Source organism: Callospermophilus lateralis, chromosome 7, assembly GCF_048772815.1.
Source record: "Callospermophilus lateralis isolate mCalLat2 chromosome 7, mCalLat2.hap1, whole genome shotgun sequence".
In the NCBI taxonomy this organism is placed as follows: Eukaryota; Metazoa; Chordata; class Mammalia; order Rodentia; family Sciuridae; genus Callospermophilus; species Callospermophilus lateralis.
Window position 1 is genome coordinate 36856707 of NC_135311.1, and position 18815 is coordinate 36875521.

At 37.3% G+C, this 18815-nt stretch overlaps 1 protein-coding gene across 18 annotated transcripts in view; it reads left to right on the top strand.

The window, feature by feature from the left end:
* The window catches only part of Pde4dip (phosphodiesterase 4D interacting protein), a 226783-nt gene that overhangs the window by 133104 nt on the left and 74864 nt on the right, over positions 1-18815 (top strand). For 11 of the 18 annotated variants that reach the window (XM_076863208.1, XM_076863216.1, XM_076863209.1 and 8 more), the window contains exon 1: positions 14463-15942. The exons of the other annotated variants lie outside the window; for them this stretch is intronic. In XM_076863208.1, coding sequence (XP_076719323.1) covers positions 14821-15942 — 1122 coding nt within the window. In that variant the 5' untranslated portion in view covers positions 14463-14820. Of the gene's footprint in view, positions 1-14462; positions 15943-18815 lie in introns of those variants that run through there. 18 annotated transcript variants of the gene reach the window in all.

The following is an 18815-nucleotide window of genomic DNA, read 5'->3' on the forward strand; positions in this document are numbered from 1 at the left end:
GCAAATTGATAGGATTTCTTAAATACATATTCCAAGAGTAGTTTAAATATTTATGCATTAATATCCAACGACTCTTCTGTAGTAATAATATCAGCACAACAGCATTTCCTATGTGCCAGGTGCTTCTCTAAATATTTTATGTATTAACTCAAATTAACTGAAAACAAGTGTGATTAGACATAAAAGAGCCATAAAAAGAGAATAATTTATAATAGGAAATGTTTATTTTCATATGCCAGTTCTGATTCAAAACTATATGAAAAGACAAAGACAGTCAGGTGCTTATACCTGTATATAAAGTCACCATGATTGTCAAGAGCTTCAAATTCAAGTGTATATTACCTTGGCAGGTATACTATCAGGTATATTATCTTGGCATTCAAAAACAGCAAGTGTCTTTGCCAAAAATAACAAGTGGAAAATTTCCAATCAAAAGCCAATCTTTCCTTAATTTATATAGTAGTTTAATTCATGGGAAATTCATTGTGTTCATTATGTTCATATGTGTGTATGTGTGCATGTGTGAATATATACACATATGTACATATACATCAGAATTTACTTCTAGATTCAGATGATTATCAGCTGTTTTATTACCTCCATCAGTGTCCAATGGAAGTCTTGAAAGTCATTTTGAATTTGGGAGAATCCTTTGTCCTGCCTATTGTGAGTTATGTAGCAACCTTGATACCCATTTTTCTGAGAATAAAACCAAGCACACTCCCTCAATGAATTTCCAAAATGCACTCTAGGAGATAGTACATTTGTTCTAGCTTTCAAAGGGCTCATAGTCCAATGAATTATTGGCATGCAGCAGTATGATAAATAAATATAGAAGTATATGCATAGTGCATAGTGGACCCACTGATACACGGGATTAACTCTACCTTTGGAATTCAGATAGGGACTCACACTTGAGCTGGGTCTTAAAGGCTGAATATACCAGGCAGAAAATAGGGGGAAGGTCATTCTAGGCAGGGAGGACTCCACATACAGTGGTATGGAACATATTTAAGGAATTGAATTAAGAATAATTGGTATTACCAAACATTTGATAAGTCTGGACAGTGATGAAATGTACAGCTGTGAAGTTACATAAATGTCAAGGTAATAACTTCATATTGTAAGAAAGGGAGAATGTTTTTAAAAAAATTAAGCAGGGGGAATAAAAGCATATGATTTGCATTTTAGACAAGCAAACCTGATAGTTGCAACTAAGAATTACTTGGAGAGCAGATAGTTGATATCACCTCTTGAGTGAAAAATTGTGGTTTGATGTGGCCATTAACTGCTACATCAAGTCCATTCTGTGCATTAGATAGGTATAAAGAATGTTGTAAAAGATTATAAAGCATTTTATCTCTCTGTATACGGTAATGTTTAATGGTCCCTGCTGTTTGTGACAGCTGATATTTGTGCTGTGGGTATTATCTTTGTTAACAGTGGGAGTGTCTTAACTCTGCTGCATTATACCTGAACTTTTGTCTGCTGTGCCTCTTCTCACCACAGGGTTCATGCCCTTAGGAGGTGGAAGGCATTTAATTTCTAAGCGTCTAGGCTGGCTCCCCAGAGGGTAAAGAATCTCCTCTTCTCCAAGAAAACCATTCTGGAATCTGACTGATGCTGGAGGACAAAAGAGTTTTAGTCCTGAGGACTGAATTTCCTCCCCTCACCTCTCCTTACTCCTCACAATCTAGAATACCACAGTTGAGCCAGAGATGGAAAGAGAGCTCACACATTTTGCACTTCTAGGTTTAAATATTCCAAGCAAAGAACACTCATTTACCCCATCTCCTATGGATGAGTATGTGTCATGTAATCCCAGTACAAAAATGTGGATTGGGTATAATCTCTAAGAATAGAAGTTTCACCTCAGAGCCTTCATTCCTTCAAACAAGACAGATACTTTCAATATAGATTATTTGAATTGCTTTTACTCTTTCCATGTTTGCCATTACCCATTCTACCAAAACATTCTACAGTATCTGTTTTTAGTGGGAGTGTGTTTGCAAAATATATACGAATTTATGTAAGTAACTTTGTATATAAACAACTCCCCAAAATGCCATGAGTTTGACATGCCAGTCGTTGACCTCACTCCAGGTTTGCTTCCAGTCTTTCCAGTCCTTTTCAATGTCCATTCAAGTCAATAACATGTTATGATTACAGTGCTCTGAAGCTTTTTGATTTAGCTGTCATGTTGCAGCTACGTGTCCACATCTTTTCCCCCAGGGAGTCAGGAAAGCTAATAGAGCTTACAAAGTGTTTTTCTCTGTGACTTTATCCACAAAGATGCAGGGGAAAGTTAGCGGTTGTTTCAGTTGTTGATTTATTCCTCTTTACAAAATGGTGGCAGCTTCATCTCAAAGCTTTGAAATGAAACTGGAAATAGGAAGTGTGAAAGCAGGGGAAATGATGGGTTTGCAAAGAAAGGTTCCTAGGAATTCTTGCTTTGTGTCTTTTTTTTCCGCCTACATTTTTTCTCTAGTCTGAGATAAGCAAAATTTATTAACATGTAATTTCACTGTGGTTGATTTTAAAATGACAGGGTAATATCATTAGGGAGGGCACACATTAATCCAGCAGGACATTGCCATGCACACTAATCAGCAGGCACTAAAGCCATGGCATTTAGCCTTGTTTGGAACCTAATGTAAATAGCACTGCAAGCAATGAGGCATATTTCCTAAAATAGCAAACATTCCAGTGTTACCATGGAGAGATTTGATGTGGAGGTTAAGGCAAGAATGTGCTCTAAATGCTCAAGACAGAAACTAAAAATTTTGCAGGGATTAGTAGCTCTGGCAGCTCCAGATAACTTCATTTAATGAGATAGAGTAGTTTTTCAGTATCTTCTTCTTAAGATGATGAATATTGGAGCTGGAGACTCATTTATAAATCCTCACTCAATATTGCTATCTCCTGGACATAACTTTCCTGAGTAACAAGTCTCAGAAGAAGCAGGACTTACCAGCTAAAGTAATTATAGCTTTGGTCCTTTGGCGTGGCAAAAGAGATAGAAAATGAGGGGCCTTCTTTACAGTTTTATCAAGAATATTTATTGAATCAACTCAAAATGGATCAAAACCTAGGAATCAGAATAGAAACTATGCAACTCTGGAAGAAAACATAGGGTCAAAATTTCAGTATAGAGGCCCAGGCAATGACTTTCTCAACAGGACCCTTAGAGCTCAGGAAATAATGTCATGAGTTAACAGATGGGATGGCATCAAATTAAAAAGCTTCTCCAAAGTAAATGCAACAATTAGGAAAGTTAAGAGAGAACCTACAGAATGGGAGAACATCTTTGCTAGCTACTCTTCTGACAGAGGATTAATATGTAGAATACATACACCAAAAAAATGAAATAACCCAATTAATAAATATAAACATGCAAATAAGGTAAACAAAGAAGAAATACAAATGGCCAACATTGCTAATGTTCAACATCATTAGCACTTATGGAACTGCAAAGCAAATCTACACTGAGATTTCATCTCACACCAATCAGAATGGCAGCTATAAAGAATACAAACAATAATAAATGCTGGAGAGGACATAGAGAAAAAGGAACACTTTTACTCTGTTGGTAGAATTGTAAATTAGTACAACGACTATGGAAATCAGTATGGAGGTTTCTCAAAAGGCTAGGCATGGAATTACTATATGACCCAGCTATACTATTCCTCAATATTTATCTTAAAGAATTAAAAGTTTATAGCAGCATAGTTCATAAAAGCCAAACTGTGGAACCAGCCTAGGTGTCCATCAATGGTTGAATGGATTAAAAAAATGTGGTATATATAGACAATGGAGTTTTATTTGGCTATAAAGAAAAATGAAATTATGTTATTTGCAGGAAAATAGATTATCTAAAGACCATTATATTAAGCAAAATAAGTCAAAATCTGAAGGTCAAGTGTCAAATGTTTTCTCTCAGATGTGGAAGCTCAAGAGGAAAAAGAAAAAGATGGGAGGTGGAGATCTCATGAAAAACAAAAGGAGAGCAGTAAAGAGAGGGGAGGCAGTGCTGGGGAGTGATATGGCCAAATTATATTGTCAATTGTGTGCATGTGTGAAAGTAACAACAGATCCCACCATTCTGTACAATTATAATGCACTAACAAAAATGTGGAGAAAAACACATTTATTGAGCACTTATAATGCTCCAGGTACTGTTAGTTGAAGGAAAAGAAACATAAAGATGTGTAAGGTTTAGTCTCTGTCTTCAAGAGAAAGTCACTGATTTAAAAATATAGGTAGCAGAGAAAGGAAAAAGTCATCATGGGATAGGCAGTGAAGATTCTGGTCTGTAAGGAATGAACAGGTTTTAATAAAGTAGATACCAAAGAAAAAGGGTTTATTTATTTATTTATTTTTCAATGATTGTTGATTCAGATTTAAGCAGCTACCATTCTAAGCACTCCAGAAGTAGTGTCTTCATCCTTGTAGCTGCTAGGTGGCTTATTGGTAGTTTATAATTAACAGAAATTTATTTCTCAAAGTATTGGAAGTTGGGAGGTCCAAGACTAATGAGAGGGTAGCATATTCTATTAAAACACTAGATAAAGGGTTGAATCACAATCCAGGTGGGACAAATGGGACAACATGAGATTTTATCACACTACTCAGAATGAACTTTGGTTTACAACCCATAACTTGTTTATTCTGGCATTTTCCATTTTATGTTTTCCCGACCACATTTGATTGTAGGTAACTGAAACTGGAGTAGCAAAATGTGGATAAAGGTGGACTATTGTGTAGAGCTCAGTCTTTCCTATGGTAATTTTTTTTATTTTTAAATTTTTTCTAGACATTGATGGACCTTTATTTTGCTCATTTATTTATATGCAGTGCTGAGAATCAAATCCAGGGCCTCACACATGCTAGTCAAGCGCTCTACCACTGAGTCACAACCCCAGCTCCATCTATGGTAATTTTGAGATATCTTTGACACATATTTTTAAGCAAGTATTAAATAGGTAGTTGACTATTTGAGAGTAGAACCCTAGTATTAAGAGAGAATTCTAGAATAAAGGTATAAATTGGAAGTCACTGGAAAAAAGATGGGAAAGGATGAGATGACATGAGCACCAGTGAACACCTGCAAAAGGTTTGTAATGGAGTATAACTCTTAATTCACAAATTCAGGTGTGCAAGAAATATCACATTACTTTTTAAAAATCAATTTAATACTACCCTAAATACCTATCTTAATCAGACTGGTGGGAAATTCAGTTCCATCCATTTGGTATTTCCTTCCCTCCCTACTCTCAGTAATATAAAGGTTGAAAGTACCTTGGTTTTATTAGATGCCAAAGCATCAAGCAGACTACTCTGACCATCAGTCCATCACTGAAGTACCCCTACCCAGCAAGCTTGGTTCTGCCAACCCAACAGCTTGTTATACTGGAATCTTTTCTGGAGACAGAATTCCTTATCTAGCCTCTCTAAGTTATCCCACTGCCTTCCCCTCTGGGCGCTGATATTGAATGGAGGTGGGTTCTTGTTATTCTTTGACCTCTACTCTCTTTTCAGTCTGGGTGAGATATCACCCTCTCTTCTCTTTTGTTGAACATTTCTCTCTTTTTCACCATTGGAACACCAGACTCAAATCATCTCCATGAGTTTAGAAGTGTATAAAGCTATAAAAACAATTTGACTTCAAACAGCCTTTGCTCTTTGCTCTGAAAGAATTCCTGGGTAAACTGTATCTAGGGGCTGCTTCAGATTAGAAAAAAAAGGGAAGTAGGAATATACAGGTAACAAAAATTTACCTTATCACTATTTAGTTAGGGAAGAAATATGAGATGAAGCTAGAAGGGGAGTAGATTAGGGTCTTTTGGTAGAGATAACGAAATGTCAGGTATTGTGGTTTAGAGAAACTCTGAGAATATCCCCTATTGTAATTTTGAGATATTTCCTGGGTTTGTGTGTGGGAGCTTAGACCCTAGTGAACAGTGCTGATAGGTGGTGGGAATGTTAAGAGGAGGGGAAGTTATTAGGTTATAGCAGAATCTGCCCTCAGAAGGATTAAGGTAGCTTTCATGGGACCTCTGAGTTCTCATGAGAACAAGTTGTAATAAAAGTGAGCCCAGCTGGGTCCAGTGGTGCACACTGGTAATCCTAGTAACTCATCAGCCTGAGACAGGGGATCACAAGTTCAAGGCCAGCCTCAGCAACTTAGTAAGACCCTATCTTAAAAAATAACAACAACAACAACAAAAGGGCTGGGGATGTAACTCAATCCTTAGTTTTAAAAAAAAAGAAAAAGAAAAAGAGTAAGCCCAATTCCTGAATCACTGTTTGGCTTCCTCTTTTTCCATGTGCTTTTTTGCTTGTCATAAGACCATCTGTTATCCCATTGGCAAAGGCCAAACCAATGGAACCATCCAATCTTGGCCTTTCAGCCTCTAAAATTGAGCCAGATAAACCACTTTATCTTATAAAGTTAGCTAGCCTCAGGTCTTTTAATATAATAACAGAAAACAGAGCAATTACTAGACTAAAGGTTTTAGACTTCATCAGATAGATAGCAGATAATGATGCAATTTTACTGCAGATGTCTAAAAATAATATGCAGAACGATTAGAGATAATCTAAGGCTGCATGATTATTGTATTGATGTTAGGTTTTAAGAACCCAAAGTGGAAAGTATAGTGAAAATGTGAAGCAAGACACATGCTAGAGATATTCAGAAAAAGAATTAAGAATCTAGCATTTGGCTTGATAGGGATGGATTCTGTGGAGTTAAAGATAATAACTTTGAAATTTTCATTTTCACCTGATTTATAGATCTACCCGATTAGCACTCAGTCATATCAGGAAATGTTATGCCCGACCTCATTTATCCTGCAAATTTCTCTTTTGCTTTTAAAAACGTTCAAAATTTCTCTCATTTTTGAAACTCTCCTTTTTTTCACTTGTGCTTGGATTTTGAGAGAACTACACATAGTCTTTTATTTCATTTTCTCAGTTACCTAAAAAATTAGCATGTCCCCAAATAAAAATTTCAATATCTATTTTCAAACGAGTTAGTGTAAGCCATTCTTTTACTAGTCTTCTGGACCCCAAATCTTATTTTCACCTTTAATCTTTCTTTTCATCCTGTGTGTGTATATATGTGTATGTATATGTATACACACATATCATCACTGAGTGTTGTGTGTATGTGTATACATGTATATATACACACATCATCATCAAATGTTGTCATTCATTCCTTCAAGAAGGTTTTCATATTTAACATTTTCTTTCTATTTCTACATCTGATCTCATTTCATCATGTTTTAGTCATCTTTTATTTTGTTTTATTGGTTCTTTTTAATTATACATGACAATAGAATTCACTTTAACCTAATTATAAAGCCTGGAATATAATTTGTTCTAATTCAGTTCCCAGTACTGCCCCTGCCCTTCCCTTCCTCCAACCCCCTGTTCCCTTCCTTCTTTTCTACTGATCTTTCCATTTTTTACTTAAGTTTTTTTTTTTTTTTAAAAGAAGTAGTGTCTTACGGATGTACCTGATGGTGAGATTCACTGTGGTATATTCATATATGTACAAAGGAATGTTAGGTCAGATTTTTTCCACTGTCTTTAACTATCCCATCCTTTTCTCATTCCCTTCATTCAATCCCTTTGTCTACTCTATATTCTTTCTTTTTTTAAAAAAATGCCTTCCCTATTTTGGATTAGTTTCCACATATCAGAAAACATTCATTAGTCAGCTGTTCTATCACTGTGATCAAAAGACCTGCCTGTAATCCCAGTGGCTTGGGAGGCTGAGGCATGTTGAGAGCCACAGCCGAAGGGGCTCCAGCAGGAGTATCTCAAAGTTCAAAGCCAGCCTCAGCAATGGCGTTTTGCTTAGCAACTCAGTGAGACCCTATTACTAAGTAAAGTACAAAATAGGGCTGGGGTGTGACTCAGTGGCTGAGTGCCCCCTGAGTTCAATTCTAGGAACCCACCCCTCTCCGGAAAAAAAAAAAAAAACAGTATAGAGGAGGGAAAAGTTTATTTGGGACTCACAGTTTCAGAGTTCTCAGTTCATAGACAACCAATTCTGTTGCTCTGGGCTCAAGGCAGAACACCAAAGCAGGCGGGAATGGTGAAGGAAAGCAGTTCAGGACCTGGCAACAAGGAAGCAAAGAGCTCCATTCACCAGGAACAAAATATAACCCCAAAAGTATGCCCCTGGGGACCTATTTCCTCACCCTACCGACCATACCCACCTACCTGCCTACCTACAGTTAGTTCATTCAAATGAATTAATGCACTGATTAGGTTAAGGCTCTCATAAATCAGTCATTCACCTCTAAACTTTCTTGCATTGTCTCACACATGACCTTTTGAGGGACACTTCATATCTAAACCATAACACCCCACAGATGAGTAACTACAATGGCTTTTTGGCACATTTTCCTGTTACCATCATATAATGTCTCCTTGAAACTACAGTCCATCCTATTACCTGGTTAGTCTTCCTAATATAGTTTTTGTCATACCATTCTCTGCTCCAGACTACGACATTTAAATACAGATTCTTTTGTCTTTGTCAAAATACTGTAATCAGATTTCAGTTACCAAGGTTCTTGATACTGTAGTATTTGGCTAATAGTTGGCCCTTGATATATATTCTTTTAATGAACAATTGTAGCTTAGGTGTATGTAGGAATAAACCTGGACACTAAAAAATTCTGTTTACCCCAGCTTCCAAGTCGTTTGATGATTTGGGGTGGGGTTGGGGGCGCTGGAGTCCTTTCCTTATCTTCCATTTTTAGTGCCTCTTCTGTCCCCTTCAACTATATCAGATCATCCTAATCTCCACTGTTTTTTTGCACTCTCACTGAATTTAATTCAATACTGTTTAGTTTACCAATCATACTAATTATAGCATGCACTTTTATAACTACATTGAAACTTGCTGAAGACTAAATACATTTGATTTTGCATAAATTCTTGCAGATTGACAGATTTAACGCATAGTTAAAAATTTACTTAATAAGCCATGGATATTTAATAACCTAACTTGAAAAACTCTAATGTTTATTATTTTAAGATGGATTTTGCTGAAAACCTTCTTGCTGCAATCTGTTGATATCCTGGAAATCTCTTGGTTTTGAACTGTATTACCAAATGCTCTATTAATTGATGCAAAGCATGACTGTATCTGACTTCTTAAAGATTTTCTGCTAGCACAGGAAATCTTATAGTGTTACCACAAAGCCTAACTGGCTTTACTTTGACATTCTTACATTTCCCTTATTTGCCTCAGCTTTTATGTAAGAATCACTTGGGGGGGGGCAGTTTTGGTAATTGTTGGTAATTTCCAATGTCATAACTAGGGCAATGAAACCTAATACACCTGGTTTGGGAAATAGGGATCTTCCATCTTTGGTTCTCTTGGAAACTCCCTCCCAGCCCAGAATCAGGTCTTGGAAACACTTTAATTCTGTTACCACACAGTGAGTACAGAAGTGACTATGGTTTTAAGAGATACTTCTCAGACCCCAAAATGTAGAGATCAAAAGAGATGGTACAGAAGACCCATAGCACAGTAATACTTCAGAATTTTGTTTCAGATGTGGATACAATTCTCTAAATTCAACAAAGATCTTGTCAAGTTTTTAATTTAATAGTTTTTCCCATTTGTCTTCAGCACTTTTGATTTTTTGATTGAGATTTTCTGAACACACCTTAGGATAGTTCCAGGTCAGTGGTTTTCAAAGTGTGATTTCCAGACAGCAGCATCAGCAAGATCTGGAAATTTGTCAAGAATGCAAATACTTGGGTCCCACCCCAGACTTATTTACTGAATCAGAAGCTCTAGGAGTAGGTTCTAGCAGTCTGTGTTTTAACAAACTCTTCAGCTTATTCTGATGCATGCCAAAGTTTGAAAACTGCTACTTAAAGTCAACATTTTTGTAATGTAGATTAGGAAATTAAAGACCAGATATAAATGACTTCACCTAGTTCACAGAGTTAGTGAAGTGCTTGTGAATATATTTATCAATACATTTTGAGACCTAACTGCTAAAAAATCAGTAATTCATGATATGAAACCTATTCTCAGTAAAATTTTCCTTTATTATGTCTTCAATAAATTTTAGAAATAATCATCCTATATTAAATTATCACAACAATCCTGTCACCATTCCTTGATTTGATCATAAATATGTGATGTGCAAATGTGTATAAAATTGTATTTTTCAAAGCTCATATGCATAGGAACTACTGAGTTTTTACTTTGCAGTTTGGCCTCTTAACAGATTTTCTTCTGTGCTGTATATTACCTTTCCTTTTTTTTTGGTACCAGGAATTGAACTCTGAGCCACATCCTCAGCGCTATTTTGTATTTTAGTTAGAGACAGGGTCGCACTGAGTTTCTTAGCACCTCCCTTTTGCTGAGGCTGGCTTTGAACTCGAAATTCTCCTGCCTCAGCCTCCCGAGCCACAGGGATTACAGGCGTGCAACACTGCACTCAGTTATCTTTCCAGTTTTCAGATTGATTCTTTTATTGAAGTGGTGGTAACATTCTTCTAAAGAAACCACTCAGATTAAAAGTATTTGGATAAAACATATTTTAAATTTATTTATTACTTTTTAAACCTTTTAATCGAAATATACCAAAATATATAAAATCTACAAATCTAAGTTCTTAGTTCAATAAGCTTTGATAATTGTACATACCCATATAACTGTCATAAAAAACGAGATGAAGAAAATCTTCTTCACCACAGAAAATTCCTTTGTGCCCCTCTGCAAATCAATTAATTTCTTACCTGTAAGCTACTTCCTGACTTCCCTCCCTATAGATATGTGTGTGTTTTAATATATATATATTTTTAGCTGTAGTTGGACACAATACCTTTATTTTATTTATTTATTTTTATGTGGTGCTGAGGATCAAACCTAGCACCTCACATGTGCTAGGCAAGCGTTCTATTGCTGAGCCACAACCCCAGCCCCTATTGCTGTGTTTTTCCTGTTTTTAAATGTTGAATATATGGAATCATACTTGATATACTCATTTTTTTATGTCTTATTTCACTTACCATGTTTTTGAGATTCATTCATGTTGCATGAATCAGAGTTCACTCTTTTTAATTTCTGGTTAGTATGGCATTGTATGAATATACCAGATGTGTTTATCCTAACTTTTTCTTAGTACAAATATTTTTTTCTTATCCCAAAAGCAACATGTACTTATTGTGAAAAATTATAGAATATAAATATTTTAAAAAATCACAATTCCACTCTATAAATAATCACTAACTTAGAACCTTTGTTTATATAAGATGTCCATATAATACATGTGTATTATACATATTATAAAAATTATTATTTTAGGTTCAAGTTTTATCACTTTGAACCTAATGTTAGTGTGTTAAATTGGCATCATCCTTAGAATTTTAACTTTAGAATCTTTTCTAAATTTAAAAGAAAGCATAAGACCTGAATAACTGTTTATTGTCCCAAATGCAAATGATACACAGTGCACACAATCAAAAGAAAATGTTGTTTAATTCCTATTCTCCAATTTTGCTTGCCTCCCCAGTGTTAACCACAAAATTTTAACCACAATCATATGGATAATGTCTACGAAGTGCTGAATTTATTATCACAATTTTTCTTCTAAATTTTATTTATAAATTTTTATTTTCAAATTTGTTATCTATACACCAATGACTTTAGTTTTGATTATATTATTTTATAACACCAATGAACATGTAAGGACTAATTCTAATATAATAGCTTATTAGCCACCTTAAGATAACAGTTTTTAAGTAATTTCTCTAGGTGTATAAAGTACTACCTTCAAATTTTCTGATTGTTGAGTAGGAATATTAATATGCCTGTTGTTGGAAGCCTAGATATATGTTTTCTCAATATATTGATTTTTTACTTATCACAAATATACCCTTCAATAGTAAATTGTCTTTTCATTATAAACCAAGTTATTTACATGTTGTCATTAAAGTTTGGATATCAGTCAGAAGCAAAGTCCTATTAAGGAACAGAAAATAATATAGAGTATTATTTAGGATTTGCTTCCTAAGGGTACTTTGTTTCATTGGAGACCTTGATTAATGTCTTAATTTGCAATTTTATGGACTTTCAAGTCCTGGTGCTGTTTGGAACAAGACTGGGTATAGATAGAAGGGGCATGTCCTGCAAGCAGTCTGTCCATTAATCAGGGCAGTCCAGAAACTCCTTGCCTTTCTATTGATCAGTATAAATTCCAAAGATTGTTGCTTTATTTCTTATGATTTTAAAGCTCACATACCTAGAGGCAGGCAAAAAATGCAGGTAGAGCTTTACTCTGAACTGTTTTACAGTTTTGGTTTTGAGGTGAGAATATGCAGTGTGTTAGCTTTCCATCCTTGGGACAAGACACCTGAGAAAGATAACTTAAGAGGAGGAAAGATATATTTTGGCTCACATATTAGTTCATGGTTGGCTGGTTTTATTGCTCTGGGTCTGAAGGTGAAGGAAAGCTGCTGACCTCATGGCAGCCAGGAAGCATAAAGAGTGAGGAAGGGGTCACTGGGGGCAAGAAATACATTTCCAGGACATACCCCTAGTGACCTGCTTCTTCCAACTAGGTTCCACATCCTACCTGAGAATCTACCATCTCTCAATAATACTATCAGCTACTCAAGCATCAGTGTATTATTCCATTGATGAATTAATCCACTGATAAAGTCAGAGACCTTATGATACAATCATTTTCCAAGACTCAATCCCCCAACACTGTTGTATTGAGGACTAAGTCTTCAATGAGCCTTTGGGGGACATTCCAGGTGCAAATCATAACATTTATTACTTAGATGAAATTACATATGCAAAGTAAATGGCTTACTAAGCCCAAAGCTTTAAGGACTGTTCCCTTATGGAGCTACAAGAGATTTTGTTTTGCTGACTAGAACAATACAATCATGTGTGCAGGGCCTTATGGTTTTAAATTATTTTAAAATATTCCCGTTATATTAAAACGACAACACTGGTTATTGTTATTTTAATTGTTAAAGCATTTTCCCCAAATCATCCCATTTAATCCTAATTAAGGAGTTTGGGGCTTATAATGAGTTCTTAATAATAGCATTCGGATATCTCCAGGCTCAGATGTATGGGCTTTGTCCTAGAAATAAAGTTCAGAAATGCTTGACTATTTCTGGCTTTATCTCAGAAGGTAAGCATTACTATAAATGGAAAATGTCCTGCTCTGAAAGACTAGGAGTGATTGCTGAGGTTACTGTTTCTCCTCTCAGTTATTTTCTCCTCTCAAGCCAGGAAGGGAATTATTATTATTTGATTGGTGATAACTTTCATTCTATTGAGTCCAAGCTCCTTACCTCGTCTTTGTGTGCATTCCAGGTTCTATACCCAAGGGTAGAGAGATTTAGAATTGTGTATTGTTAAATAAGGAATTGTATATTGTTAAGAAATCATATAACTGTATATTGTTAAATACTAAGTGAAATCATTGAAATTCCAAGCCCTAATTCAACAGGACTGCAGAACACTCTGGACTCTTGCTCAGTCTATCTGTCTTCCCAGTCACGAAAGAAATGTCCTGTACCTGAGCTAGAAAGTCAATTTGGTGATGATAATGTACATTAGGGTGTCTACATTCATGAAAAAGCCTATTTCCTCATCTATTATCTTAAGAATATTGGTTAACCAGATTCATTCACATGGTATTTGATGGACTCTTTCTAAAATGACTGCTTCGTGCCCTCTCTTTTGATTTTTTTTTTCCCCCTAAATACAGGACAAATCACTGAGCATTGCTAACCCTACCACCTCCTCCCCTTCACCCTCCCCCAGCATCCAAGGGAGAAAGGCTCATCCTCTTTTCTGCATACGCCCAATAGTTGGGGGAAGGGTTGAACTTGGTCTCCTAAAACCCGCTCTACTTGCTCCCTCAGGTTATCAACCTTTCCTTGTCCATCTCTGCAGCCAGGGACCTTCAGACCTAGGCAATAGTCTCGGTAGGGAGAGGAGGTGGTACTTTGGCGGAAGGAGTTGGCGCGCAGCGGTGCCTAGTGGCGCTGCCAGGCTGCTCCAGAGTACGTGGCAGAGCCCACAGAGGGGCGGGGAGGAGGTTTGGCCTGCTCCTCCCCTGAAGGAGCCTTGGGGCATTCTGCAAAGTCAGGGCGATCCTTAAGTGGATAGGAGCATCTTTTTGGTGAGATCTGGGCAGATGAAAGTGTATGCAGCAGTCAGCGTCCTCCTCTACGTTCCGTACCCACCGAAAGCCTAGTCAGCGTTTGGCCGCCAGCAATGGTAACCGGATTTGGGGCGAAGGGACGCCCTCCCTAGTCCGCATGCGCAGAGTAGGGAGCCTGCTGGCATGACTACAACTCCCAGAGGAACCTCGCCGAGCCGCAGGCGCCGGGCTGCCGGCGCCATCTTGAAATCTGATGCTCAATCGGCCTGGCTTTGCGTCAGCCCTAGGCGGCTGCTAGAGTCCCGGATCCCAGCCTGCTAACCCGGGAGGACGTGGAGGACGCGGCGGCGGGAGAGACAGCTGTGCGAGACTTGGCAAGGTTGGACCGGGACCCGCGCTGCTGTCAATCAGCATCCCCCTGCGGCGTTTCCACTCCTGCCCGGCTTGCCCAGGGGCGGGGCCGACCACTGTGGTACCCAGAGCGGAGCGCGGTGCTCAGGTTCCCCCCTGCGGGGTGGGGACCTCCACAGAACTGTACCATGCCAGCTAGACACCTCCGAGGCCAGAGACGGAACGCAACCCGGGGATAGTGAGCGATCACTCAGTAGCCGCCGCAGGAAAAGCTCGGCACCCGCTAGGAGCGAAGATGAAGGAGGTTTGCAGGATCTGTGCCCGGGAGCTGTGTGGAAACCAGCGGCGCTGGATCTTCCACACGGCGTCCAAGCTTAACCTCCAGGTTCTGCTTTCGCACGTCCTGGGCAAGGATGTCTGTCGCGATGGCAAAGCCGAGTTTGCTTGCAGCAAATGTGCTTTCATGCTTGATCGTATCTATAGATTCGATACCGTTATTGCCCGGATCGAAGCCCTTTCTATTGAGCGCCTGCAGAAGCTGCTGCTGGAGAAGGATCGCCTCAAGTCCTGCATTGCTAGTATGTATCGGAAGAATAATGATGACTCTGGCGCGGACACTAAGGCAGGGAGTGGGACCGTTGACATTTCCGGCTTACCCGATGTGAGATACTCTGCCCTGCTCCAGGAAGACTTTGCCTATTCTGGGTTTGAGTGCTGGGTAGAAGATGAAGATCAGATTCAAGAGTCACACAGTTGTCATGCGTCGGAAGGCCCTGGAAACCGACCCAGGAGATGCCGTGGTTGTGCAGCTTTGCGAGTTGCAGATTCTGACTATGAAGCCATTTGTAAGGTGCCTCGAAAAGTGGCCAGAAGTATTTCTTATGGCCCCTCTAGGTGGTCTACCAGCATTTGCACGGAAGAACCTGCTTTGTCAGAGGTTGGGCCACCCGATTTATCAAGCACAAAGGTGCCCCCAGATGGAGAAAGCATGGAGGAAGGGACACCAGGTTCCTCTGTAGAATCTTTGGATGCTAGTGTCCAGGCTAGTCCTCCACAACAGAAGGATGAGGAAACTGAGAGAAGTGCAAAGGAATTTGTAAAGTATGACTGTTGTTCAGATGAACAGGCTCCACAGCATATCTATAATCACAAACTGGAGCTAGCTCTTAGCATGATTAAAGGTCTTGATTATAAGCCCATCCAGAGCCCCCGAGGGAGCAAGCTTCCTATTCCACTGAAATCTAGCCCATCTGGAGCCAAGCCTGGCCATATCATGACAGATGGAGTTAGTTCCAGTTTCATTAACAGGTCTTTGAAACCCGTTTACAAGACACCTGTGAATTATCCCTTGGAGATTTCAGACTTGCAGGAGCTGTGGGATGATCTCTGTGAAGAGTATTTGCCACTCCCTGTCCAGGTATACAAAATGGCTTCAAAAGTGTCTGAGTAGAGCTAGCTGGCTTCAGGCTTTACATGATTTCTGTCTAGTAGGTAGAGATTAAGGATATTCTAAACTTGAGAAAATTAATCATTGAGCCCATTTTGGATACACTTTTTTTTTTTTAAAATGTCCCATTTAGTGAATGTGATTTACACTCAGATAATTTGCTTTTCATAGTCCTCTTTGTAATATAACTTGTTGATATCTTTCCATTAATTATAAAGATTGCATATCTGTTGAGACAAAAAGAAAGATTTCCTATTTCATTTTTATCCTACAAAAAGAAGACAATGTCATTTCTATCACCAGAACTTTTACCTCCTTTTCTTCTTTTTGTTTATTGATTCATAAATGTTTTCTTCCATTGGCATTCTGTAAGGGAGAACTTTAGTTAGTGCTCCCTGGAGCATTTAGCCTGTCATCCCCAAGACACCTCAAATAATTAGAGCAGAGGGTAAAATTTGGGGGAAACATTAATCCACTAGTAAAGTATTATAACATTAGGCATGATTATTATTATTATTGATGGATCATTTGAGGATTAATCACCACATTCATAGAAGAGGCTTGGGAATTCAAATATTGTCAGTGTTTCAATGTGCAAATTGCACAGTTGGCTTTTCTACTGACCTCTACTAGATGATATTTGGTATTAAGAAAGGAGTTACCCATTATATTATTTTGACTTTCTTAATTGCTAAAGAATGGCAGTTGATCTTTGAGCTATTCATGTTTACCCAGTTGATTTCATATCACACTGTAAAATTCAGCTATATACAGGGAACTGACAGATGGTATTTTGTTTCTTTAGCAACAGGAAACACTAAATTCAGTTAACTTTGTGAAACATTCTGGCATGTTTCATCTGATAAAAATTCCTTAGTGGTACTAAAGCAAAAGTGGACATCTAGAAGGCATTTCCAGGAAGCCTGGTACATAACACAATTCCAGAAATTTAGGACTTGATAACATGATACTGTTACTTGTCACATGAAATTTTTGAAAGTTAGTTCAATTGTATATAAAGCTTGTATTACAATAAGAACTCAAGCAGAAATAGGAGTAAAGTTTTCAAATTTACACAAAATTATCATATAAAACATGGAAATGTTAAGAAAAAGTAAAAAGAAATGTGTTTTCATTTGTATAAAATGTTAAGTACTGTAGGCCTAATGTTTGTGTATTTATTTTCTATTGCTTTTTCTTTCAATGGAGACTCATGGCTAAATTTGGGCTTAACACTATTTCTGTAAACAGACTTAGATGTTACAAATTAAACTTGGTATTCTCATATTTGGATCTAAAAAAGTAGACTAGGCTTGGTGGATGATGGGAAGTAAGTCACTTTCCTCTCTCAAATATGGTCTTTACTGTAGAAAGGTGAAAATCTAGAAAATTAAGGGTAAAGCAAGAGGAAAAATTTTCTCCATGTTTAATTAAAAATACTATTTTTTAGCACCTGGACTCAGCAAATTTTGGAGTTGGGAAGGATTTTAAAGAACATCTCAGCAGTCTCTCATTTTAGAGTTGGAAAGTTCGTGGTTTAAATAATTTAGCTCATGCAGAGCCAAAGCTTCCTGATCATTTTTAGTCAAGATATTTAAATTCAATACATAAAATCATGTTTCCTGAAGTACATTAACTCAAGTACTTATTTTAAACCAAGAGCCCTCTGTCTGTAACCTAAGTATCCCAGGAGAATTTTTTAGCGATCCCCTGAAGCAAACTGTCATAGGAATAAGCATATGTAAACTATGGTAACTGTATCTTTAGGTCAGGTGCCTTTACATTTTTTTCTTCCTATGAACTAAAATGAGACCTATCAAAGAAATTTACATCATATTTGTTCATAGAAATAGACAAAAATAGTCTACCTTTGTCCTACCTAGCTCTGGTTTGTCCTAAAGCAAAACAGCCAGTAAGGAGCTTAGAAATTTTTAAAATAGTAGGGTGTGATCTTTCTGGTTTACAGTCTTTACTGTTTGTAGAATAATAAAACATTGGGGAGGAAGAAAATAACATTCAGCTTCAAGAAACTTGGTGTTTAATTACTATTATTTTCACTAATTAAGAATGTAAAGGAAAATAAATGGGGCTCAAAGTATTTGTAAGTAAGTATGTATTTTATTCTGGACACTTGATCTATCTATCATTTAAGCCTGATAAGATTCTAAGCTCCTTAAGGGCTGTTTTGCTTTAGGGAAAAACCAGAGCTAGGTGGGACAAAGGCAGACTGTTTTTATTTATTTCTATGAACAAATACAATGTAAATTTTCATTGATAGTTCTCATTTTAGTTTGTAGGAAGAAAAAAAATTGTTAAGCAAAACATTTTCCTTTAGTTTAATCTGATAGAAGTTTCTGAAAGAAAACCTGTTATTTTAAGCCAGCAAAATTGTTCTGTTAAGGTCATTTTAATTCCTTTGTTTAGTCCTCCACTTACCTCCCGTTATATGCACTATTAAACATCAACATTAGGATTCTCCTGATTAATTTTTTTTCTTTTTCTCTCTCTTCTTTTCTTTCCTTCTTTTTCTGTATTAAAGAAAAACAGCAACAGCATGTTTCTCCTGCTTACCGATGATTTTCTGATATTATGCAAAATAATTTCTTTGCCTTCTGTGGAATTCATGCCTGAAGACCTAAGGTTCTTCAGATATCTAAAGAAAGGTTTTAAGCCTTATTCTAGCTGGTAATTTTCTCCTTTGTTTGGCTCTGAAGTAGAAAAGCTATCATAGGAGGGGTGTGGTTTCTTAAAAAACAACAATTCAGAGAACCCTGGCCCTTTTTATGTAAATTCAAAGAGATCTTTGCTTCAAACCTTACAATGCCAAAATCTTCTCCTTTGTG